Source organism: Danio aesculapii, chromosome 4 (genome assembly GCF_903798145.1).
Source record: "Danio aesculapii chromosome 4, fDanAes4.1, whole genome shotgun sequence".
In the NCBI taxonomy this organism is placed as follows: Eukaryota; Metazoa; Chordata; class Actinopteri; order Cypriniformes; family Danionidae; genus Danio; species Danio aesculapii.
The window spans coordinates 8684922-8711042 of NC_079438.1; the positions used below are offsets into that span (position 1 = coordinate 8684922).

General features: G+C 38.8%; 1 protein-coding gene, 4 non-coding genes and 1 pseudogene across 5 annotated transcripts; 3 read left to right on the forward strand and 3 right to left on the reverse strand.

The window, feature by feature from the left end:
- Nucleotides 1-26121, forward strand: part of LOC130222044 (zinc finger protein 721-like) — a 495527-nt pseudogene that overhangs the window by 252528 nt on the left and 216878 nt on the right.
- Nucleotides 1553-1693, forward strand: LOC130224261 (U4 spliceosomal RNA). The gene has a single exon (XR_008837327.1). It is a non-coding gene; the product is annotated as a U4 spliceosomal RNA (small nuclear RNA).
- Nucleotides 2317-2398, reverse strand: trnas-gcu (transfer RNA serine (anticodon GCU)). The gene has a single exon. It is a non-coding gene; the product is annotated as a tRNA-Ser (tRNA).
- On the reverse strand, nucleotides 2578-2659 carry trnas-gcu (transfer RNA serine (anticodon GCU)). Its single transcript has one exon. It is a non-coding gene; the product is annotated as a tRNA-Ser (tRNA).
- On the forward strand, nucleotides 4301-4440 carry LOC130224249 (U4 spliceosomal RNA). The gene has a single exon (XR_008837316.1). It is a non-coding gene; the product is annotated as a U4 spliceosomal RNA (small nuclear RNA).
- On the reverse strand, nucleotides 20026-23969 carry LOC130222214 (gastrula zinc finger protein XlCGF8.2DB-like; the record flags this gene model as incomplete). The annotated part of the gene is made up of 1 exon (XM_056454849.1): nucleotides 20026-23969. A coding segment is annotated over one exon (1044 nt), but the record flags the coding sequence as incomplete, so codon positions are not given.

Here is a 26121-nt window from a genome sequence, read left to right on the forward strand (position 1 = left end):
TTGCCATAACATGCTTCGAAGCACGAAGAGGGTGCAAGTAAGTTACCTTCCACGTAAACACCAGGCTCTCTTAAACGAATGAACAGGCTGGAATTCGACTCACACATGCAATGCACAACGGATTAGCAGTCCATCACCTTAACCACTCAGCCACCTCGCCGCGCACATAGGTGCTCTCCTAATGGAGGCTGGACTATGGCAAATACGTATGTTTTTGCAGCTATTTTCGCTAAATATTACATACAGTTTTTCCATAAACATCCTTTAAGACGCTGAGAGGTGCAAGTAAGAAACCTTGAACAGAAGCAGTTGCCTCTCTCAAAACAGTGAAACTATGAGGATGGGACTTAAACCAGAACTTGCAGAGTACAACATACTAACCTAAGCACTCGGCCACCTCGTCACGTGTAAGCACAGCGTTGTGCTAGAGAAAGGGTTAATTTTTGGGACTCGAATGGAAGGTTCTTACAGAAAAGATGAAGATAAAGGTTGTCATAAGGAGCTTTATCAGTAGCTAAGATCAGTGCCCCAGAGTTAAGGCTGATTTGTACCTCTGCATCAAGCGCATGCGTATGCTACGGCGCAGCCTACATGTGTTTGCATAGCACCTCGCTGTGGCCGTCGGCGACACTGACGCGCACCTCTCAAAAAATGTCATGCGTACGCATAGCGCAAGCTCTGAGATTGGTCGGCTTGGTAGCGCTGACGAGTGTGGGCGGAGGTGAGAGCCGCTCGAGCGTGAAGCAGCGGGTGTTTACAAGTGTGGAGTCCCATGAAGGAGCTCCGGATGGAGACTGTTGTTTTGTGTTTACCTTTTCATTAAAGTTGTTGCACGTCCACTGGTTCCTGCCTCAAAATGAGCGAATTTGAGCCACTTGCACATTAAGGAAGCATTCAGAAAAAAAACTAATCACCAGTGAAGAAACTCAAGACAGAGAAACATAAACACCTACTGCCAGCTAGTGTTTGGAAGTGTATTGCAGAGCAACAGAAACAGTGCGCAGAAGTATAAGTGCACGGCTACGCGCAAGGCTTGCGCCGTGGATCACGCTGATCACTTGACACAGAAGTATAAACCAGGCTTTATTGTTCAACATTAACTGCAACAAGTTTCTTCTGGTTTTGTTGGAGAGAAACTAGACAGAATGCCTGAGTCTAAAAACGGCAGCATAGCTGACCTTGGATTTCTGTCAAAATATGGTTTCAGTGCCCTTGCATTCTTCATTACCTTACCCCAATCCCTGTACAGCCCAATAAATACATCCCAATCTCAACCCTTTTCTCTGCCGTTCAGCGTTGTGACTCCGCCCCCTTTACCAGATTACCCACAATTCTCTTCTCCCAGATTCACATAAGTAGTGTATCCTTTTCTTTAAGTAAAAATGAAACAATGTATAAGTAATTATTTTTGGACAAATCAATAACCTGTTCTGCAGACACAGCATGCACTCATTGGTGCCAGAGGGCTGATTGCTGGCAGTTTAAAGTTTGATACCACCTTGTCGTTGCATGTCCAGATTGGTACACAGAAGAGTTCGTAGCTGTTATAGCTATTCTTTCGCAGAGGCAATATTGTAGCCTATGAGGTCTATCCGAGGCGTGATCATTGCTGGTTGAAAACTTTACCCAATACCTCGCTGGGATAACTTGAAATACAGTCAGCTCTGGCAATTTTTATCAGCCTCTTAGTAGGCTTAATGTTCTGTTGGAAAGGATAGCTGTTCTCCTGTTTCTTTAACATGTTGCAACTTTCGTTGAGCTCCTAAACATGCTGCAGGCTGGATTAACTTGTACCATAACATTCTTTAGAATGCGAGCAAAGTGCGTGTAAGAAACCTTCCATGGAAGCACCAGGCTCTCTAAAATACTAAAGCAATTGAACGACGAGAATGGGATTCAAACCCACACAGGCAGAGCACAGTGGATTAGCGGTCCATCCCTGCCGGAGGCTGGATTAACTTCTACCATAACATCCTTCAAAACGCTAAAAGGGTGCGAGTAAAACACCTTCCATGGAAGCACGGGGCTCTCTCAAACACCATAGCAAATGGTTGACGAGGATGGGATTCAAACCCACACAGGCAGTGCACAATGGATTAGAAGTGCATCACCCTAACTACTCGGCCACCTCATCACGTATGCGCCTACTTCTTTGATGGAGGCTGGACTGCGGCACATATTTGTTTCTGCAATTCTGTATGTTTCTGCAATTATGTTCGGTAAGATGACTTTCAATTTTGCCATAACATGCTTCGAAGCACGAAGATGGTGCGAGTAAGATAACTTCCCCGGAAGCACTGGGCTCTCTTAAATGAACGACGAGGATGGGATTCGAACCCATGCGAGCAGAGCACAATGGATTAGCAGTCCATCGCCTTAACCACTCGGCCACCTCGTCATGCATCTAGCCGCTTTCCTGATGGGGGCTGGACTTTGGCATATATGTATGTTTTTGCAGCTACTTTCGATACAGATGACATTAAATTTTGCAGCAACATCCTTCAAAACGCTAAGAGGGTGCGAGTAATACACCTTCCACTGAATCACCAGGATCTCTCAAATGCCAGTGCATTTGAGCGACGAGGATGGGATTCGAACCCACGCGTGCAGAGCACAATGGATTAGCAGTCCATCGCCTTAACCACTCGGCCACCTCGTCACATATGTTGCCACTTTCCCAGGCTGGACTGGGGCACATATGTGGTCATGTATGTTTTTGCAACTGTTTTCGGTAAGATGACACTCAATTTTGACATAACATGCTTCGAAGCACGAAGAGGGTGCAAGTAAGTTACCTTCCACGTAAACACCAGGCTCTCTTAAACGAATGACCAGGCTGGAATTCGACTCACACATGCAAAGCACAACGGATTAGCAGTCCATCGCCTTAACCACTCAGCCACCTCGCCGCGCACATAGGTGCTCTCCTAATGGAGGCTGGACTATGGCAAATACGTATGTTTTTGCAGCTATTTTCGCTAAATATTACATACAGTTTTGCCATAAACATCCTTTAAGACGCTGAGAGGTGCAAGTAAGAAACCTTAGACAGAAGCAGTTGCCTCTCTCAAAACAGTGAAACTATGAGGATGGGACTTAAACCAGAACTTGCAGAGTACAACATACTAACCTAAGCACTCGGCCACCTCGTCACGTGTAAGCACAGCGTTGTGCTAGAGAAAGGGTTAATTTTTGGGACTCGAATGGATGTTCTTACAGAAAAGATGAAGATAAAGGTTGTCATAAGGAGCTTTATCAGTAGCTCTGATCAGTGCCCCAGAGTTAAGGCTGATTTGTACCTCTGCGTCAAGCGCACGCGCATGCTACGGCGCAGCCTACACGTGGTTGCATAGCACCTCGCTGTGGCCGTCGGCGAGATTGACGCGCACCTCTCAAAAAATGTCATGCGTACGCATATCGCAAGCTCTGAGATTGGTCGGCTTGGTAGCGCTGACGAGTGTGGGCGGAGGTGAGAGCCGCTCGAGCGCGAAGCAGCGGGTGTTTACAAGTGTGGAGTCCCATGAAGGAGCTCCGGATGGAGACTGTTGTTTTGTGTTTACCTTTTCATTAAAGTTGTTGCACGTCCACTGGTTCCTGCCTCAAAATGAGCGAATTTGAGCCACTTGCACATTAAGGAAGCGTTCAGAAAAAAACAAAACACCAGTGAAGAAACTCAACACAGAGAAACATAAACACCTACTGCCAGCTAGTGTTTCGGAAGTGTATTGCAGAGCAACAGAAACAGTGCGCAGAAGTATAAGTGCACGGCTACGCGCAAGGCTTGCGCCGTGGATCACGCTGATCACTTGACACAGAAGTATAAACCAGGCTTTATTGTTCAACATTAACTGCAACAAGTTTCTTCTGGTTTTGTTGGAGAGAAACTAGACAGAATGCCTGAGTCTAAAAACGGCAGCATAGCTGACCTTGGATTTCTGTCAAAATATGGTTTCAGTGCCCTTGCATTCTTCATTACCTTACCCCAATCCCTGTACAGCCCAATAAATACATCCCAATCTCAACCCTTTTCTCTGCCGTTCAGCGTTGTGACTCCGCCCCCTTTACCAGATTACCCACAATTCTCTTCTCCCAGATTCACATAAGTAGTGTATACTTTTCTTTAAGTAAAAATGAAACAATGTATAAGTAATTATTTTTGGACAAATCAATAACCTGTTCTGCAGACACAGCATGCACTCATTGGTGCCAGAGGGCTGATTGCTGGCAGTTTAAAGTTTGATGCCACCTTGTCGTTGCATGTCCAGATTGGTACACAGAAGAGTTCGTAGCTGTTGTAGCTATTCTTTCGCAGAGGCAATATCGTAGCCTATGAGGTCTATCCGAGGCGTGATCATTGCTGGTTGAAAACTTACCCAATACCTCGCTGGGATGACTTGAAATACAGTCAGCTCTGGCAATTTTTATCAGCCTCTTAGTAGGCTTAATGTTCTGTTGGAAAGGATAGCTGTGCTCCTGTTTCTTTAACATGTTGCAACTTTCGTTGAGCTCCTAAACATGCTGCAGGCTGGATTAACCTGTACCATAACATTCTTCAGAATGCGAGCAGAGTGCGTGTAAGAAACCTTCCATGGAAGCACCAGGCTCTCTAAAATACTAAAGCAATTGAACGACGAGAATGGGATTCGAACCCACACAGGCAGAGCACAGTGGATTAGCGGTCTATCCCTGCCGGAGGCTGGATTAACTTCTACCATAACATCCTTCAAAACGCTAAGAGGGTGCGAGTAAAACACCTTCCACTGAAGCACGGGGCTCTCTCAAACACCATAGCAAATGAGCGACAAGGATGGGATTCAAACCCACACAGGCAGTGCACAATGGATTAGAAGTGGATCACCCTAACTACTCGGCCACCTCATCACGTATGCGCCTACTTCTTTGATGGAGGCTGGACTGCGGCACATATTTGTTTCTGCAATTCTGTATGTCTCTGCAATTATGTTCGGTAAGATGACTTTCAATTTTTCCATAACATGCTTTGAAGCACAAAGATGGTGCGAGTAAGATAACTTCCCCGGAAGCACCGGGCTCTCTTAAATGAACGACGAGGATGGGATTCGAACCAATGCGTGCAGAGCACAATGGATTAGCAGTCCATCACCTTAACCACTCGGCCACCTCATCATGCATGTAGCTGCTTTCCTGATGGGGCCTGGACTTTGGCATATATGTATGTATTTGCAGCTAATTTCGATACAAATTTTGCAGCAACATCCTTCAAAACGCTAAGAGGGTACGAGTAATACACCTTCCACTGAATCACCGGGATCTCTCAAATGCCAGTGCATTTGAGCGACGACGATGGGATTCGAACCCACACGTGCAGAGCACAATGGATTAGCAGTCCATCGCCTTAACCACTCAGCCACCTCATCACATAAGTTGCCACTTTCCTGATGGAGGCCCGACAGCCCGCCCGCCTGACCCCCTGCTGATTCTCAGTCCGCGCCCCCCTCGCCCTGGACAAGGACTGGGGATGGTTGGTGGGCTCGGTAGAGTCTCCAGCGTGGTGAATCGAGCCCAGGGGCCGCGTGGGGTACGGGCTGGCGCCGGCTCCAGCCCCTGTATGTGTGCGCGCGCATGACCAGTGCTGCCTCTCCCGCCCGTCCGCAAGCCCGCCCACCCCTTCGGGTTTATCCTTGCCGGCCCTTGGTGGTCCCCCCTGCTCCACCAGCCCCCTCCCCCTCTCCCCCGGAGGTGTGTGGGGGTGGGTGGTGGTAGTGGAGGCTGGCCGCTAGTAGTCTTCGGTGAGGTGAAACAAGCTGGGGTCAGTGGTGTCCGAGGTTACGGTCTGGTCCCCCCCATTTTGATGGTTGTGATTCATGATTCGGTGAGCCCCAAAAAAGTGCGTGTTCGATGGGGTTCTACGGAACTGCTTTGGAAATGGGAAAAGCTGTGCAAAAAGCCCCCACGGCTGGCGCAGTTCAAGCTGCCCAAAATGGTGCATGTTCGACAGGGCTCATGCCATCCCTTTTGTGGGAAAAGGGAAATTAAAAAGCAGCGCAAAAAAGTCCCCGCTGCTGGCACAGTAACGCTGCCTAAAACGGTGCGTTGTTCCTTGGAGAAAAATCCACCAAAAGTCGTAACAACTGCTTCTAAATATACGTGGTGCGTTGTACCAAAGTGATCTCGAAGGTATCGGTCTTCCCCTTTAAGAGGGAGGGGTCACCAGCGTCAATGACGCGGAAGTGGACGCCTCGTCCGCCATCTTTTAAACCGCTCCACACGGCGTGTGGGTCTCTCTCCCTCCAGCCTTGGTCTTGGACCGTCATGGCCGAATGTGCACTCTGCTTCAACGTCTACCGCCGGCTCTCACCGCACCTGTCCGCGGTCCACAAGGTGTCAAACGCGGACGAGAAGAAGCTTTTGCTCTGGCCTCTGGAAGCCTACGATCCAACAAAGAACAGGGATCGGGGGTTAAGGGGGGGTAAACTGACGTGGCTTGTTTGACCGAGAGCTGCTGGCGCCCCGGAGCAGAGATTATCTTTTTGCCTTGGGGCACCTGCGGCCATCGCTAAGTTAAACCATTCATGGTGTAACAAGGTTTATTGGAAAAGTCTAATCCCTTACTGCCTTCCATCAGATGGCCTCGAGTCCAGCCCAGACACCAGGCAGCAGTGGCGCTTCTATGGTTTCCTGACCGGCTACCTGACCTCCATCACAGGCCATCGCTGTGGGGTCTTCCAGAACCTGACCATCCAGGAGGTCGAGGAGGCCTCCAGAAGCCCGGAAGAGTCTGCCTATGTCATTAACGTGAGTGTAACTCCACTCACTCATCTTCTCTCTGCTTGTCCAGATCACCACGCATAAGACAAACAGAGCCTTCGGCGCGGCCCAGTTGTCTCCCAACAAGGAAGAATACAGCTGGTTCCGGAGGTTCTTGAAGCTGCGGGCTAGCCTCCCTGGGGGAAGCCAGGCCTCCTATTTTTTTTTTTACTTCCAGACCCAGTCCCTGTCGAACCCTGAACAAATATTTTCAATCTGCGTGGACCAGCATGGGGCTTCCCGGCAAGCCCACCTTCACTGACGTCCAAACTGCCATCGCGACGCACGTGAGTATCTATGCAGTGCCCCCCCTGTGACCCCCATGGCTGCCAGTGACTTTGACCCCAAAAAGTCTCTGTCTGTCTGTCTCTGACGCAGGCAAAGAATTCACATTCTTCCGAGGATCGCAGGAAGGTGGCGCAATTCATGTGCCATGACACTTCAACCTCAGATAAGTTCTACGCACTTCACCTCGGCCCTCTCCAAGCACGTGAGCGCCGCAGACTCTTCGAGAGGGCCTTGGTGGAGGAGGAGGCAGCGGGCAGAGAACGCCACTCAAGGAAGGGGCGCAAGAGGACAGAGAGTCCCGGGTCACCCCTGGTAAATCAGTTCCTTTTTGGCATGGACCTCAACAGAGGGATGTGTGGTGTTAGCTAACTGGCCTTTCTGTATCTCTTTTCTAGGAGGGAACTAGCAGGAGGACGCTGCCATGGCAGCCTTCAAAAGGGAAATGCCCCCTCGAAGCAAAACTGACAAAAGACAAAATCAGACAAAACTAAACCAGACAAAACTAAAGAAAACTAGACAAAACTCAACAAAACTAGACAAAAGAAGACAAAATCAGACAATACTAAACTAGACAAAACTGAACAAAAGTAGACAAAATCAACTAGACAAAATCAGACAAAACAAAACTAGACAAAAGTAGACAAAATCAGACAAAAGTAGACAAAATCTGAAAAAACAAAAGTAGACAAAATCAGACAAAACAAAATTAGACAAAATCAGACAAAACAAAACTAGACAAAAGTAGACAAAACCAGATAAAACATAAGTAGACGAAATCAGACAAAACAAAACTAGACAAAAGTAGACAAAATCAGACTAAACAAAACTAGAAAAAAGTGATTAAAATCAGACAAATCAAAACTAGACAAAACTGAACAAAACTAGACAAACTAAACAAAACTAGACAAAAGTAGACAAAATCAGACAAAACAAAACTAGAAAAAAGTAGACAAAATCAGACAAATCAAAACTAGACAAACTAAACAAAACTAGAAAAAAAGTAGACAAAATCAGACAAAACAAAAATAGAAGAAATCAGACAAAACAAACTAGACAAAAAGTAGACAAAATCTGAGAAAACAAAACTAAGAAAAAGTTAGACAAAATCAGACAAAACTAAACTAGACAAAAGTAGAAAAAAAATCTGACAACACAAACCTGACAAAAGTAAAACCACATCAGACAATCAAAACTAACAAACTTAACAAAACTAGACAAACCTAAACAAAATTAAAAAATGTAGAACAAAGTTGACCAAATCAGACAAAAACAAAACTAGACAAAAGTAGACAAAACTAAACAAATCTAGACAAACTAAACAAAACTAGACAAAAGTAGATAAAATCTGACAAAAAATCTAGACAAAAGTAGACAAAACAAAACTAGACAAATGTATACAAAATCAGACAAATCAAAACTAGACAAAACTGAACAAAACTAGACAAACTAAACAAAACTAGAGAAAAGTAGACAAAATCAGACAAAACAAAACTAGAGAAAAGTAGACAAAATCAGACAAAACAAAACTAGACAAAAGTAGACAAAACAAAACTAGACAAAACTAAACAAACTAGACAAACTAAACAAAACTAGACAAACTAACAAATTAGACAAACTAGACAAAAGTAGACAAAATCAGACAAAACTACACAAAACTAGACAAAAGTTGACAAAATCAAACACAACTAAACTAGACAAAAGTAGACGAAACAAAACTAGACAAAAGAAGACAAAATCAGACAAAACAAAAGTAGACTAAATCAGACAAAACCCGACAAAACAACACTAGACAATTCTATGCAAAACTAGACAAATGTAGACAAAACAAAACAAAACAAAACTAGACAAAAGTAGACAAAATCAGACCAAATAAAACTGGACAAAATCAGACAAAACAAAACTAGACAAAATCAGACAAAACAAAACTAGACAAATCTAAACAAAACTAAACAAATGTAGACAAAATCAGACAAAAGAAAATTAGACAAACAAGACAAAAGTAGACAAAATCAGACAAAACTACACAAAACTACACAAAACTAGACAAAAGTGGACAAAATCAAACAAAACTAAACTAGACAAAACTAAACAAAAGTAGACAAAATCAAACATAACAAAGTAGACAAAAGTAGACAAAATCAGACAAGAAAATTAGCCAAAATACACAAAATCAGACAAAACTAGACAAAAGTAGACAAAATCAGACCTAACAAAACTGGACAAAATCAGACAAAACAAAAGTAGACAAAATCAGACAAAACAAAACTAGACAAAACCAAACAAAAGTAGACAAAATCAGACAAAACTAGACAAAACTACACAAAACTAAACAAAAGTAGACAAAAGTGGAAAAAATCAAACAAAACAAAACTAGACGAAAGTAGACAAAATTAGACAAAACTAGACAAAACTAAACAAAAGTAGACAAAATCAGACAAAACTAGACAAAACTACACAAAACTAAACAAAAGTAGACAAAAGTGGACAAAATCAAACAACACAAAACTAGACAAAAGTAGACAAAATCAGACCAAACAAAAGTAGACAAAATCAGACAAAACAAAAGTAGGCAAAATCAGAAAAAACAAAAGTAGGCAAAATCAGACAAAACTAAATTAGACAAAACTAGACAAAAGTAGATAAAATCAGACAGAACTAGACAAAACTACACAAAACTAAACAAAAGTAGACAAAAGTGGACACAATCAAACAAAACAAAACTAGAAAAAAACTAGACAAAATCAGACAAAACAAAACTAAACAAAAGTAGACAAAATCAAACAAAACAAAGTAGACAAAATCAGACAAGAAAACTAGACAAAATACCCAAAATCAGACAAAACAAAACTAGACAAAATTAGACTAAATCTGACAAAACAAAACTAGACAAAAGTAGACAAAATCAGACAAAACAAAACTAGACAAAAGAAGACAAAATCAGACAAAACAAGAGTAAACTAAATCAGACAAAATCAGACAAAACACAACTAGACAAAAATCAGACAAAACAATACTAGACAAAAGTAGACAAAATCAGACAAAACAAAACTAGACAAAACTAAACAAAACTAGACAAACTAAACAAAACTAGACAGAAGTAGACAAAATCAGACAAAACAAAAGTAGACGAAATCACACAAAACAAAACTAGACAAAAGTAGACAAAACCAAACAAAACAAAAGTAGACAAAACAAAACTAGACAAACTAAACAAAACTAGACAAAACTAGACAAAACAAAACTAGACAAAAGAAGACAAAACAAAAGTAGACTAAATCAGACAAAACCTGACAAAACAAAACTAGACAATTCTATACAAAACTAGACAAATGTAGACAAAACAAAACAAAAGTAGAAAAAAGTAGACAAAATCAAACAAAACAAAACTAGACAAAAGTAGACAAACTCAGACCAAATAAAACTGGACAAAATCAGACAAAACAAAACTAGACAAAATCAGACAAAACAAAACTAGACAAAACTAAACAAATGTAGACAAAATCAGACAAAACTAGACAAAACTACACAAAACTAGACAAAAGTGGACAAAATCAAACAAAGCTAAACTAGACTAAACTAAACAAAAGTAGACAAAATTAAACAAAACAAAGTAGACAAAAGTAGACAAAATCAGACAAAATAAAAAGTAGACAAAATCAGACAAAACAAAACTTGACGAAACTAAACAAAAGTAGACCAAATCAGACAAAACTACACAAAACTAAACAAACGTAGACAAAAGTGGACAAAATCAAACAAAACAAATCTAGACAAAACTAAACAAAAGTAGTCAAAATCAGACAAGAAAACTAGACAAAAGTACACGAAATCAGACAAAACAAAACTAGACAAAAGTAGACAAAATCAAACAAAACAAAAGTGTACAAAATCAGACAAGAAAATTAGACAAATACACAAAACCAGACAAAACTAGAAAAAAATTGACAAAATCAAACAAAACAAAGTAGACAAAATCACACAAGAAAACTAGACAAAAATACACAAAATCAGACAAAACAAAACTAGACAAAATCAGACAAAATCAGACAAAACAATACTAGACAAAAGTAGACAAAATCAGACTAAACAAACTAGACAAAACTAAACAAAACTAGACAAACTAAACAAAACTAGACAAAAGTAGACAAAACAAAACTAGACAAAAGTAAACAAAATCATACAAAACAAAAGTAGACTAAATCAAACAAAACTAGACAAAAGTAGACAAAATCAGACAAAACAAAACTAGACAAATCTGTACAAAACTAGACAAATGTAGACAAAACAAAACAAAAGAGGAAAAAACTAGACAAAATCAAACAAAACTAGACAAAATACACAAAATCAGACAAAAATAGACAAAATCAGACAAAACAAAAGTAGACAAAATCAGACAAAACAAAACTAGACAAAACTAAACAAAAGTAGTCAAATGTAGACAAAATCAAACAAAACAAAAGTAGACAAAATCAGACAAAACAAAACTAGACAAAAGTTGACGAAATCAGACAAAACTAGACAAAAGTAGAAAAAATCAGACAAAACAACACTAGAAAAAAGTGAATAAAATCACACAAATCAAAACTAGACAAAACTGAACAAAACTAGACAAACTAAACAAAACTAGACGAAAGTAGACAAAATCAGACAAAACAAAACTAGAAAAAAGTAGACAAAATCAGACAAATCAAAACTAGACAAACTAAACAAAACTAGAAAAAAGTAGACAAAATCAGACAAAACAAAAATAGAAGAAATCAGACAAAACAAACTAGACAAAAGTAGACAAAATCTGAGAAAACAAAACTAGAAAAAGTTAGACAAAATCAGACAAAACTAAACTAGACAAAAGTAGAAAAAAATCTGACAACACAAAACCTGACAAAAGTAAACCACATCAGACAAATCAAAACTAGACAAAACTTAACAAAACTAGACAAACTAAACAAAATTAGAAAAGTTAGACAAAATCAGACAAAACAAAAGTAGACAAAACTAAACAAATCTAGACAAACTAAACAAAACTAGACAAAAGTAGATAAAATCAGACAAAAAAAACTAGACAAAAGTAGACAAAATCAGACAAAACAAAACTAGACAAATGTATACAAAATCAGACAAATCAAAACTAGACAAAACTGAACAAAACTAGACAAACTAAACAAAACTAGAGAAAAGTAGACAAAATCAGACAAAACAAAACTAGAGAAAAGTAGACAAAATCAGACAAAACAAAAGTAGACAAAACAAAACTAGTCAAAAGTAGACAAAATCAGACAAAACTAAACTAGACAAAACTAAACAAAAGTAGACAAAATCAAACAAAACAAAACTAGACAAAAATACACAAAATCAGACAAAAATAGACAAAATCAGACAAAACAAAACTAGAAAAAACTATACAAAATTAGACAAAATCAAACAAAAGTAGACAAAATCAAACAAAACAAAGTAGACAAAAGTAGACAAAATCAGACAAGAAAATTAGACAAAAATACACAAAATCAGAAAAAACAAAATTAGACAAAATCAGACCAAACAAAACTCGACAAAATCAGACAAAACTAAAGTAGACAAAATCAGACAAAACAAAACTAGACAAAACTAATCAAAAGTAGACCAAATCAGACAAAACTACACAAAACTAAACAAAAGTAGACAAAAGTGGACAAAACCAAACAAAACAAAACTAGACAAAACTAAACAAAAGTAGACAAAATCAAACAAAACAAAGTAGACAAAATCAGACAAGAAAACTAGACAAAAATACACAAAATCAGACAAAACAAACTAGACAAAATTAGACAAAATCAGACAAAACAAAACTAGACAAAACTAAACAAAAGTAGACCAAATCAGACAAAACTACACAAAACTAAACAAAAGTAGACAAAAGTGGACAAAACCAAACAAAACAAAACTAGACAAAACTAAACAAAAGTAGACAAAATCAAACAAAAAGTAGACAAAAGTAGACAAAATCAGACAAGAAAACTAGACAAAAATACACAAAATCAGACAAAACAAAAACTAGACAAAATTAGACAATATCAGACAAAACAAAAATAGACTAAAGTAGACAAAATTTGACAAAACAAAAGTACACGAAATCAGACAAAACAAAAGTAGACAAAATCAGACAAAACACAACTAGAAAAAAATAGACAAAATCAGACAAATCAAAACTAGACAAAATCAAACGAAACAAAAGTAGACAAATATACACAAAATCAGACAAAACTAGAAAAAATTTGACAAAATCATAGACAAAATCAGACAAGAAAATGACAAAAATACACAAAATCAGACAAAACAAAACTAGACAAAAATCAGACAAAATCAGACAAAACAATACTAGACAAAAGTAGACAAAATCAGACAAAACTAAACTAGACAAAAGTAAACAAAACTAGATAAACTAAACAAAAGTAGACAAACTAGACAAAAGTAGACAAAAAACTGGACAAAAGTAGACAAAACAAAACTAGACAAAACTAAACAAAATTAGACAAACTAAACAAAACTAGACAAACTAAACAAAAGTAGACAAAATCAGACAAAACAAAAGTAGACAAAATCAGACAAAACAAAACTAGACAAAACTAGACAAACTAAACAAAACTAGACAAAAGTAGACGAAACAAAACTAGACAAAAGAAGACAAAATCAGACAAAACAAAAGTAGACTAAATCAGACAAAACCCGACAAAACAACACTAGACAATTCTATACAAAACTAGACAAATGTAGACAAAACAAAACAAAACTAGACAAAAGTAGACAAAATCAGACCAAATAAAACTGGACAAAATCAGACAAAACAAAACTAGACAAAATCAGACAAAACAAAACTAAACAAAACTAAACAAATGTAGACAAAATCAGACGAAAGAAAATTAGACAAACTAGACAAAAGTAGACAAAATCAGACAAAACTACACAAAACTAAACAAAAGTAGACAAAATCAAACATAACAAAGTAGACAAAAGTAGACAAAATCAGACAAGAAAATTAGCCAAAATACACAAAATCAGACAAAACTAGACAAAAGTAGACAAAATCAGACCTAACAAAACTGGACAAAATCAGACAAAACAAAAGTAGACAAAATCAGACAAAACAAAACTAGACAAAACCAAACAAAAGTAGACAAAATCAGACAAAACTAGTCAAAACTACACAAAACTAAACAAAAGTAGACAAAAGTGGACAAAATCAAACAAAACAAAACTAGACAAAAGTAGACAAAATCAGACAAAACAAAACTAGACAAAAGTAGACAAAACAAAACAAAACAAAACTAGACAAAAGTAGACAAAATCAGACCAAATAAAACTGGACAAAATCAGACAAAACAAAACTAGACAAATCAGACAAAACAAAACTAGACAAAACTAAACAAACTAAACAAATGTAGACAAAATCAGACGAAAGAAAATTAGACAAACTAGACAAAAGTAGACAAAATCAGACAAAACTACACAAAACTAAACAAAAGTAGACAAAATCAAACATAACAAAGTAGACAAAAGTAGACAAAATCAGACAAGAAAATTAGCCAAAATACACAAAATCAGACAAAACTAGACAAAAGTAGACAAAATCAGACCTAACAAAACTGGACAAAATCAGACAAAACAAAAGTAGACAAAATCAGACAAAACAAAACTAGACAAAACCAAACAAAAGTAGACAAAATCAGACAAAACTAGTCAAAACTACACAAAACTAAACAAAAGTGGACAAAATCAAACAAAACAAACTAGACAAAAGTAGACAAAATCAGACAAAACAAAACTAGACAAAAGTAGACAAAATCAGACCAAATAAAACTGGACAAAATCAGACAAAACAAAACTAGACAAAACAAAACTAGACAAAACTAAACAAAACTAAACAAATGTAGACAAAATCAGACGAAAGAAAATTAGACAAACTAGACAAAAGTAGACAAAATCAGACAAAACTACACAAAACTAGACAAAAGTTGACAAAATCAAACACAACTAAACTAGACAAAACTAAACAAAAGTAGACAAAATCAAACATAACAAAGTAGACAAAAGTAGACAAAATCAGACAAGAAAATTAGCCAAAATACACAAAATCAGACAAAACTAGACAAAAGTAGACAAAATCAGACCTAACAAAACTGGACAAAATCAGACAAAACAAAAGTAGACAAAATCAGACAAAACAAAACTAGACAAAACCAAACAAAACTAGACAAAATCAGACAAAACTAGTCAAAACTACACAAAACTAAACAAAAGTAGACAAAAGTGGACAAAATCAAACAAGACAAAACTAGACAAAAGTAGACAAAATCAGACAAAACAAACTAGACAAAAGTAGACAAAATCAGACAAAACTAGACAAAACTACACAAAACTAAACAAAAGTAGACAAAATCAAACAAAACAAAACTAGACAAAATCAGACAAGAAAACTAGACAAAATACCCAAAATCAGACAAAACAAAACTAGACAAAAGTAGACTAAATCAGACAAAACAAAACTAGACAAAACTAAACAAAACTAGACAAAAGTAGACAAAACAAAACTAGACAAAAGAAGACAAAATCAGACAAAACAAAAGTAGACTCAATTAGACAAAACTAGACAAAGTAGACAAAACAAAACTAAAGTAGCCAAAATCAGACAAAACAAATTTTGACAAAATTAGACAAGACAAACCAAGACAAAACTAAACAAAACTAGACAAATGTAGACAAAATCAGACCCCTTGTCAAAAAATCCTATTGGAATTTCAGTTTATCCTTTAGGATCCTACAGGATCTTAAAGGATTCCTAAAATTCTAATAGGCATTCAGAATTTTTCTTATAGGATTTCCACTTTTTACTATAGGATTGTAACATTCTAATGGACATTCAGAATTTTTTTATTGGATTTTCACTTTGTCCTATAGGATTTTAAAATCCTTTTGGGCGTTAGGACTTAATTTATTGGAATTTCAACTTTGTCTTTAGGATCTGATTTTGAGTTTTAGAATTATTAGACCAGGGGTGTCCAAACTACGGCCCGCGGGCCATCTGCGGCCCGCAATCAGTTTTGTGGTGGCCCGCGAGGCTTTTTATAAATATTAATAGAATCTGGCCCGCTTTACAAAAAGGAACATATTTCAATAAATAACCACCGGGTGTCGCTATGGAATGCCTTCAATTAGGCAGCAGTTCCTGTTATGAAGTAAAACGAACTGAACAAACTGAAGGAAACATAATTGATAATCATGTTTTGGCGAGCCATGGCACAACCAAGAAAAAGAAAAATCACCAGTGAGTGCAGGAAATTTCAGTCACGTTGGGGCAAAGAATATTTCTTCACAGAGGTCAGCGGAATATGTGTCTGTTTAATTTGCCAGGAATCAGTTGCAGTAATGAAGGAATATAATATTAAAAGACATTATGAAACAAAACATCAGGCCTTCAGCTCTTACACTGGTGCTGAACGAGATCAAAAAGTGAAATAATTAGCAGCTGCTCTATCAGCTCAACAACAGCAGTTTTTTTTTTCGTGCTAATAAAGTGCAAGAAAATTCTACGCTGGCTAGTTATAAGGTATGAGACCATTCTGCTTACAACCTCAAAACAACAACAATTATACTCCTATATAACATCTTTAAGTGTAACGGTGGCCAGCTAGTGAAGTGCTGTGCAGGTAAACCTCACTCCTCTGACCTCTAAAGGTGCTCTGGTGACAGATGCTAGGAGCCATGGTTTTTTAGCAGTTTTGTTAGAGCAACTGCCATGCGGAACGTCGCCAGTTCGATCCAAGCTTAGAGCGGGTTTGGTGGTGTAGGGCCTGCAAGGTTACACAGGCCTGGGTAACCTCACTGTTCAAAAAAACATCACTCAACACCTCATTGGATGAAAAATACAGACCAGTCTCTCTCCTTCTATTTATTGCCAAAACACTTCAAAGGGCTGTTTTCAACTAAATTATTTCCAAATTTTTAACTCACATCACACTGCCTGAAGGATATCGGCTTGGAAAAAACATCACCAACTGCTTACTCATCTGCTTACATCACCTACCCTGCAACTCCACACATTCAACACAATTTCTCAATCCAGCTGGGATCATCCACCATTACCCCATGTAGTTCGGTAAGAAATTTTAGGGTGATTCTGGATGATCAGTTGTCCTTCAAAGAGGACATTGCTAACACAACTCCATCCTGCTGATCTGCACTTTTCAACATCAGAAAAATCTCTTCTTAACAGATCATGCTGCACAACTTTTACTGCAAATTCTTGTCATTTCAAGGCTGGACCCCGACAGTGCCCTTCTAGCTGGACTCCCATCCTGCACCCTTAATCCTCTACAGATGCTCCAGAACGCTGCAGCTCATCTGGTCTTCAATGAGAGCCCATGTAACTCCTCTCTTTATCTCTCTGCATTGGTTACCGCTCGAGGCTTGTATCAAGTTCGTATCACTGGCACTGCACCCTCTTACCTCCACCTACTGCTGAAGGCCTACATCCCCTCCAGAAGACTCTAATCTGGGAGTGAGCGCAGGCTATAAATCACTTTCCAAAACAAAAATTGGATTTGTGAATTTAAGAATTGTGTGCTACTTCAAAAACATTCCACAGACCAAAGGAGATCACTAAATTTGTCCCTCTGGGGCAGTGGCTTTCTTTGAATACTACATGTGTTTATTGCAACCAAGTTAATCAATAGTTTTTAACCCTCATAGCAGATGAATCCTTCTGTATGTGTCTGAAATGTATGATGTCTGGTACTAAACAAAAGCTAGTGATATTTGCAATACATTGGTGTAAATGAAAAACTAGTATCAGAAACAGTATTTGTCTTGTAACATTTGATGCAAGATAGTAACAAACTTACAATATTTTTGACCACATGAAATTACCAAGCAGTCTGTTAATGACTTACCCTGAGCATAATGGTACGGGGCGTGGGCCCGCCCTCCATGGCAACTGCTCATTGGAATGCCATTGGCATGGACCAAACCAGATCACTTAAAAATCTACTGCAACAGTAAAACTTGGCTTTTTGCATTAGCTCGCTCATACTCGCTGCTGCTCCCTGCCTCCTCTTGCCTTGCTTTCGGACACTGCACCATCACGCAATCAGGTCGCAAAGAACTTTCCATGCTACACCGAATCTGCAAAAAAAACTTCTGCAAATCGACTCACAGCAGAGTCTGTCACCTCTGTAACCCAGGACAACTTCCACTCACAAAAGCGAGTGAAGCACCAGAATTGAGAACCACTGCTCTGAGGTACTCAAAATAACAAACTATTAAGGGTGTCAAATTTACTTGTTTCTTCGGTGCACCGCGATGCAGACGCTGACAATTCGGTAACAGTTCAGTAATAATCATAACCAGTTATTGTGTACTGACGTCATTTATCTCATATGTGCTATGGCGAGGGAGGCAAGCGCGAGTATTTACAACGCTCCAACTACTTAAAACTCAGAAACGGTGCGCAATTTCACTGCGTGTGTGTTTGCTGGATCAGTCTTTCACTGACACAGCAGAAGCCCCTATTTCACTGCGTTTGAGATAATAAAATACTCCATTTCTTTCTCTCTCTATCTCACTGTGGCCCATTTGACCTGCTGGCGTGACTTTTTCTCTCCTCTCGGCTGTTTTACAGTGATACTTCTGGATTCAGACATGAGCACATGCCTGCAGAGTTTTCTCCACCGTATTTATGATGGATCAGCGGTGATCGCCGCTGCCGCCTGCCACTTATCAGTGTTGCTCATCTGTAAAGAGCGCAGCGCAGCGCACAAGAGCCAATCGCGGGTGTGAACAATCAAAGGGGTGTATGAGAACTAGACAAGGATCAGAAAGCGAGCAGGATATTTATATTTGTTTAAATTAATTGCTAGAAATGCTCGTGTTGTTTAAAGGTACAGTTTATATATCTGACTGTTTGTATTAAATGACAAAATTGTATTACAAATAGTATATAAATATATTCATACATTTTAATACAGAATTGCTGCTATGAAGAAAATATAAAACTGTGTATGGAAAGCATCGTCAATGCACAGAGATATCGAATTGAACCTTATCGATTGCATGATAATTGTAACCGAACTGAACCGTGAGACCAGTGTAGGTTCACAGCTCTACAAACTATCATAGTCAAAATGAATATCCTTCCTAAAGTTACTTCTCTACTTCAGTATATCCCTGTAAATTTTTATTTACAATATTTAAAACAGTTTGATAATTTGCATGAGGTTGCATAGGAGTACATTGCAATAGCCAGTTGATAAAAAAGGGTTGAGACTTCCTGTGCATTTATTTCATTATTACGCCTTAGTCTGAGACATCTCGCGCACTGGTCTATCCCTCCTGAGAGAGCTTCATCTTAGTTTATAGTTGAACAAGCCATCCTACTTCCCCTTCCACCACTACAATGCCTATCCACCCATCTATTTATTCATTTTATTTTGTAAATGTGTTTCTTTTAAGGCTGATCTCAAAAATATAATAATTTTTACTGAAAGAATTTTAGGTGCAGGCTAGGACTGTCTCTCATTTTGTCATTTTGGCTTCACAGGACATGGATCTTCAGCATGCAGTGGGACAGTTTGCTACTGAGTGTGACATGGCAGGGAAAGAAACAGCACCTCTAAGTCAGAAAGCATGGAGCTTGACTGTAAAAAGGTAGCCATCTCCAGTTTGGCGTTGAGTTCTTACCCTAAATAGAGTATCTGCGATTTTTTCTTTTTCATGAGGAATGGAATGTGAGATTAAAAGATGGATCAGTGCAGAGGCAGCAGTAATGCAGTTGATGTGATTGTCTGTTGTGTGGAAGGAGCTGAGGCGAAAGGCAATGTTCTCAATTTACCGCTCAGTCTAGGTTCCTACACTCACCTATGATCATGACTGAAAGGACAAGATCTCGGATACAACCGGACACATTTTACAAAGTGTTATGACCCGCTCGTTTGAGTCGCAACATAAAAGAGAGATGAACCAACAAAATAGCCTCAATGCAAATTATTTATTCTAAAATGTCACTCATAGAACAATCAATCAAAGCAACCAACAAATGTCTAGGGATAATAATGAAGATAAAGAGCTTAGGATATAATCACAACAACACTTTAACTACATGACATAAGTAATGCAAAACAAAAGCATAAGGTTAAAGAGTCAATGAGATGGCGGGTCTTGACATGGGGACTCCCGAGTAGCCACAGTGTCCTGGGGTAGCTAGCACAACAACTTTTATACACCCATTGATGAGTAATGCAGGCATCCAATCAGGATTTACCACATACTCCAATCTGGAGTCTTGTGATCATCACAGTGTATTAATATTGTAAAACCTAATACCCGTCGCTCTGCCTAAATCATCAAATATTCATCAAGTATTCTACTCAAAAAAGTAAATGTGGTAAACTAGAAAGAATCTTGAACCTAAAATTAAATAAACTTTACCAATAAAAGATGTAACACATGACAATTGAATAGGCTTTCTAAACTTGAGGCCCTGGTATACTGCAAACTAACCGTCCTGGAGCTCCACCTTCTTTGATGTGCGGTGTCTTCACAATGATTTGTTTCTCATTCAGGGAGCCAGACAGAGAACATCATCCAAAACAACACTAGCTACATGAATACACTGAAGAGTAAAATACAGATGTATCCGCACCTGTACAATCACTTGCAAAGAGATTTTAAGCCACAGAGGTTCTCTTTGCCAGATGTTTATGAAACTGTTCTTCTCTCAGCCGCCATCATTGTGTTTACGGTAAACGTGAGGAGCGCAACACATTTACAACCCCACCTACTGCAGTGTAGGAGTGTTGGAAAACAGTATACCCTCACTCAGCCTTTTCAAACATTATTCAGACATGAAACATCCTGTGCACATGAGAATGTTTTGCTGTATTCGTGTCATGTATGCAACTTTTTGTCCACGTGTTTCTTAAGCTGCACCGAATGAGCGAAACTCTGTAGACACTGATCAGAGCTGTACGGTTTCTCTCCATTGAGAATCCTCTTTTGTGTTTTAAGATGTGTTAACTGATAAAACCTCTTGTCACAGTGTGAACACTTGTACGGTCTCTCCAGTGTGAAAAGTCTGGTGCAGTTTCAATTTTGGAGCTGTAATCAAAGTCTTCTCACACTCCAGCACATATACTATTTCACACAAGTGTGGATCTTCATGCGTTCTTTAAGGTGTGCTGATCGGTTGAAACTCTTCCCACACTGAGTGAATGTGAATGGTTTCTCTCCAGTGTGGGTCTTCATTTATTAAGGTCTGAGGAGTTGCTGAAACTCATCCCACACCGAAGCTGCGGTCACACTAGAGTATGAGCATGCGAAATTCTGTTGTACGGCTGTGCAATTAATTGAAAATCTGGTTTCGGTTTCGGCTTATGAAAAACAATTAATCGAGATAAACGATTATTGCTTTATATACCGCCCCTTTCCAGTTGTACACGTTCGTTGCTCTGCAAAACTCAGTTCCACTTGAAAATGACTAAAAGCATGTACTGTATCGTTTGCAGCATGGGATGCGCATCATTCATAGATGTACATTTGAATTATTCATGTTTTAAAAGTGCAAAAGAGCGCATGTTGTTATGTGTGTGTGTGCGCGCGCTTAGCCTCAGAGACGAGCGGCAGGTTAAATATATGCACATTTGTGTTAGAGTGCGGTGTTTAGTGATTATTCATAATAACCCTCATTTGTGTAATAAACAAACAAGTTGAGAATCAAAAGACATGTGAAAGAGAAACAATATCAGAGCCGCACTGTTCTTAAAGTGACAGCGCAATATTCCTGCTGCTGACTGTTTTATCATTAATCAAACAACAAAAGGAGAAAATCCCTCACTGCTCTTGACTGAAGGACTTTTGTAGCTAAAGTATTTTTCTTACAGTTAAGATTCTTAAAGCACCGTTTGTTTCATATTTTTATTCTATTGTATTCATTTTCCTTTCCTTTTTTACAGGGAGGAAAATAACTGTGCATATATACAGTTAAAGTCAGAATTATTTGCCCTCCTGAATTATTAGCGACCCTTTCCCCGCATGTTCTGTTTAAATGGAAAGATTTATTTTCAACCCATTTTTAAACATAACAGATTTAATAATAACTCATCTCTAATAACTGATTTCTTTTATCTTTGCTATGATTACAGCACATTATATTTTACTAGATATTTTTCAAGATACTAGTATTCAGCTTAAAGTGACATTCAAAGGCTTAATTAATGTAATTAGGCAAGTCATTGTATAACAGTAGTTTCTTCTCAGACAATCAAAAACATTAAAAACATTGCTTCAGGGGGCTAATAATACTAAGCTATTAAAATAGGTTTCAAAATATTTAAACCTGCTTTCATTCTAGCCGAAATAAAACAAATAAGCCTTTCTCCAGAAGAAAATATATTGTAGGAAATGCTGTGAAAAATTCCTGTTAAATTTGGGAAATATTTATATACAAAAAAAATTCACACAAGGGCGAATAATTTTGACTTAACTGATAATCGTTTTGAATAATCATGAAATACAATTATGACCAAAATGATCGTGATTATGATTTTTCCCATATTCGAGCAGCCCTAGAAAAAGGGTGGGATAAAACAAGATTATTAGACATTAAAAAAAGTGAGCGATTGGTCCATATTTTAAATTTCTGTCCAGAGAGGTCATGTTTTGATCTACGACTGGTCTCACACAGTCAAGTGATGTGATTTCACAGGTCAGAGTTCATCAAGCTTGAATTTGCAATGCAGTGAACTGCGAAACTTGACACTCGAACCTGCGTTTCGCATGCGTATGAATGGACGTCTATGAGGAGAGAAGTCCAGTGTGACCGCGGCTTAGGTGCAAGTCAATGGTTTCTCTCCAGTGTGGATCCTCAAGTGTTGATTAAGGTGTGATGAGCAGTTAAAACTCTTCCCACACAGAGTGCATGTGAATGGTTTCTCTCCAGTGTGGATCCTCATGTGTTGACTAAGGTGTGATGAGCAGTTAAAACTCTTCCCACACAGAGTGCATGTGAATGGTTTCTCTCCAGTGTGGATCCTCATGTGTTGACTAAGGTGTGATGAGCAGTTAAAACTCTTCCCACACAGAGTGCATGTGAATGGTTTCTCTCCAGTGTGGATCCTCATGTGTTGATTAAGGTGTGATGATTGACTATAACTCTTCCCACACTGAGTGCAAGTGAATGGTTTCTCTCCAGTGTGGATCCTCATGTGTAGATTAAGGGATGATGAGTGGCTGAAACTCTTCCCACACTGAGTGCATGTGAATGGTTTCTCTCCAGTGTGGATCCTCATGTGTAGATTAAGGGATGATGATTGGCTGAAACTCTTCCCACACTGAGTGCATGTGAATGGTTTCTCTCCAGTATGGATCCTTATGTGGTGATTAAGGTGTGATAATTGGCTGAAACTCTTCCCACACCGGGTGCAAGTGAATGGTTTCTCTCCAGTGTGGATCCTCATGTGTAGATTAAGGGATGATGATAGGCTGAAACTCTTCCCACACTGAGTGCACATAAATGGTTTCTCTCCAGTGTGGATCCTCATGTGGTGATTAAGGTGTGATGAGCGGCTGAAACTCTTCCCACACCGGGTGCAAGTGAATGGTTTCTCTCCCTTGTGGATCCTCATGTGTTGATTAAGAGACGATGATTGGCTGAAACTCTTCCCACACTGAGTGCATGTGAATGGTTTCTCTCCAGTGTGGATCCTCATGTGATTATTAAGGTGTGATGAGCAGCTGAAACTCTTTCCACACTGAGTGCATGTGAAATGATTCCTGTCTCTCCTTTTCAAAATACCATCAGTCTGTAAATGAATTTTTTCCTCAATTTTGACATGATGTTCCTCCTCTTTACTCCCCTCATTCTCTTCAATTAGGTCTGAAATAAATAAATAAAACATTAGTTTTCATTAAGTCTTAAAATGTCTCATTAAAAGCTGAAAAGTGAAAAGACACTGGAAACATTGGCTACACACACTGTAATTTTGATGCACATTAAATGTAAAATAAATCAGATCATATTTTGTTTGGTCCATTAACGTGTACAAATTTAAGCAGATTCAATGCATTCATTGTTATTTATCTAGTGCTTTTACAATGTAAATTGTGTCAAAGCTGCTTAACATAGAAGTTATAGTAAATTGAAACTGTCAGTCCAGTTTTCAGAGTTTCTTACATAATTGATCATAAAAGTCATTTTGGTCATATTGACAAGACACAGATTTAAACGCTGTAAATTGACTATTTTTATTCGTATATATTAATAATTTCAACAAAACGTTTTTCTAAAATTTGTTAAGCAGACAGGGTGTCATGTTAAACAGAGTAGACCATCGCTTTAGAACTCAGAATATAACTTTATTAAAGCATGCACTCATTAGCGATCTTTCTGCCTTCTGTATGAGCTTGCTCGTGCTGGCTCTGCCCCTGTTGCCTCAGCAACCCTGGACCCCGACACAGAACAGCCAATCTCAATAACCTGTTTACATATCACCACATCTCCCCTCTTTAAAGTGATGAAGCCCCCCTTTAGTAAATATATAACAAGTTCCCTTTTAGCAACATGGAATATCCGGGACACTCTAAATGTGTCTCTGTTTCGGCAAGAGATTGTGCCTTAATTTGTTTGCACAATAAACTTTCTTTGGTAGTATATGAAATGTCTTTCTGATCTGACGTCTGATTATCAGTTGAGCTGGGCTCAGTCCCGTGGCATTGATGGGTGTAGCACGATAGCTCATTAAAGCTAGCTGTGGATCTGGCTGCCTCAACACTCTTTTTGCAATAGCAACATTCCTCTCAGCTGCACCATTAGCCTGTAGGTAGAGAGGGCTGGAGGTAGTGTGAGTGAAATCGTATGTCGTTTTAAACTCCACAAACTCAGCAGATGTAAACTGAGTAGCATTGTCAGTTATAAGTTTGTATGGGATCCCCCACCGAACGAACATAGTTTTCAGATGCTTAATCACCTGCTGGCTTGTAATAGTTTGTAGAGGTGCAATCTCAATATCATGAGAATAATAATCTAACACTATTAGAGATTTCTTACCATCTAGTTCACAGATGTAAACAGCGATCTTTTGCCATGGCCCACCAGGAAGGGTTGTAACCATCAGGGGTTCTCTCTTTTGTGTCGACTTATAGACTTGACAGAACTCGCATGTCTCTACTGTTTTTGTGATGTCTTTGGCTATTCTAGGCCACCATACAGACATATTAGCCCTCTCCCTGTACTTCATGAGGCCCTGATGACCTGTGTGAAGCAGACGAAACACTTCCGGTCTCTGTGAACCATGAATCACAATTATATCCTCATACAGCAAAAGTCCAACAATTTCCGAAAGGTGAGCCCCAGCAGCATAAAACCTGTGCAGCACACTTGTCAACTGAGATGTCTGACTGGGCCATCCTTGGCGGATGTACTTGCAAACCAACTGGAGATCTGTATCTTGGAGCGTGGCTTTCCTTACGGCATTTAACCCATCTCCACTCACCGGTTTAGTGGACAGTACTGCCTGTACAAACACTGTCAGGTCATGCTCCGTGTCAGACTCAATGAGTAATGAGTCAGAGGATTTCTAGAAAGAGTGTCTGCCACCATGAGCTGTTTGCCTGGTACATGCACTGCTTTGACATTAAATCTCATCAAACGTATCAGTAACCGTTGGCACCTTAAGGAAGCTTTGTCAACATCGTATGTGTTAATCAATGGTACAAGTGGCTTATGATCAGTCTGGAGCTCAAATTTGTCCATATCTTGCAAGTAACGCGAGAACTGTTCACATGCCCACACTCCAGCTAGGCATTCCATCTCGAATTTGTGAGTAGCGGCGTTCAGTCTCAGTTAAAGTCCTTGAACAGAAAGCAATCGGAAGTAGTCCTTCTTCTTGCTGCTGAAACAGGGCAGCACTTAGACCATAACTACTTGCGTCAACGCTGACCACTGTGGTCTTGTAGTATCATAGAACGCTAACGCTGGTGCTGTGGTCAACATGCTCTTCACTCTGTTAAACACCTACATCTGTG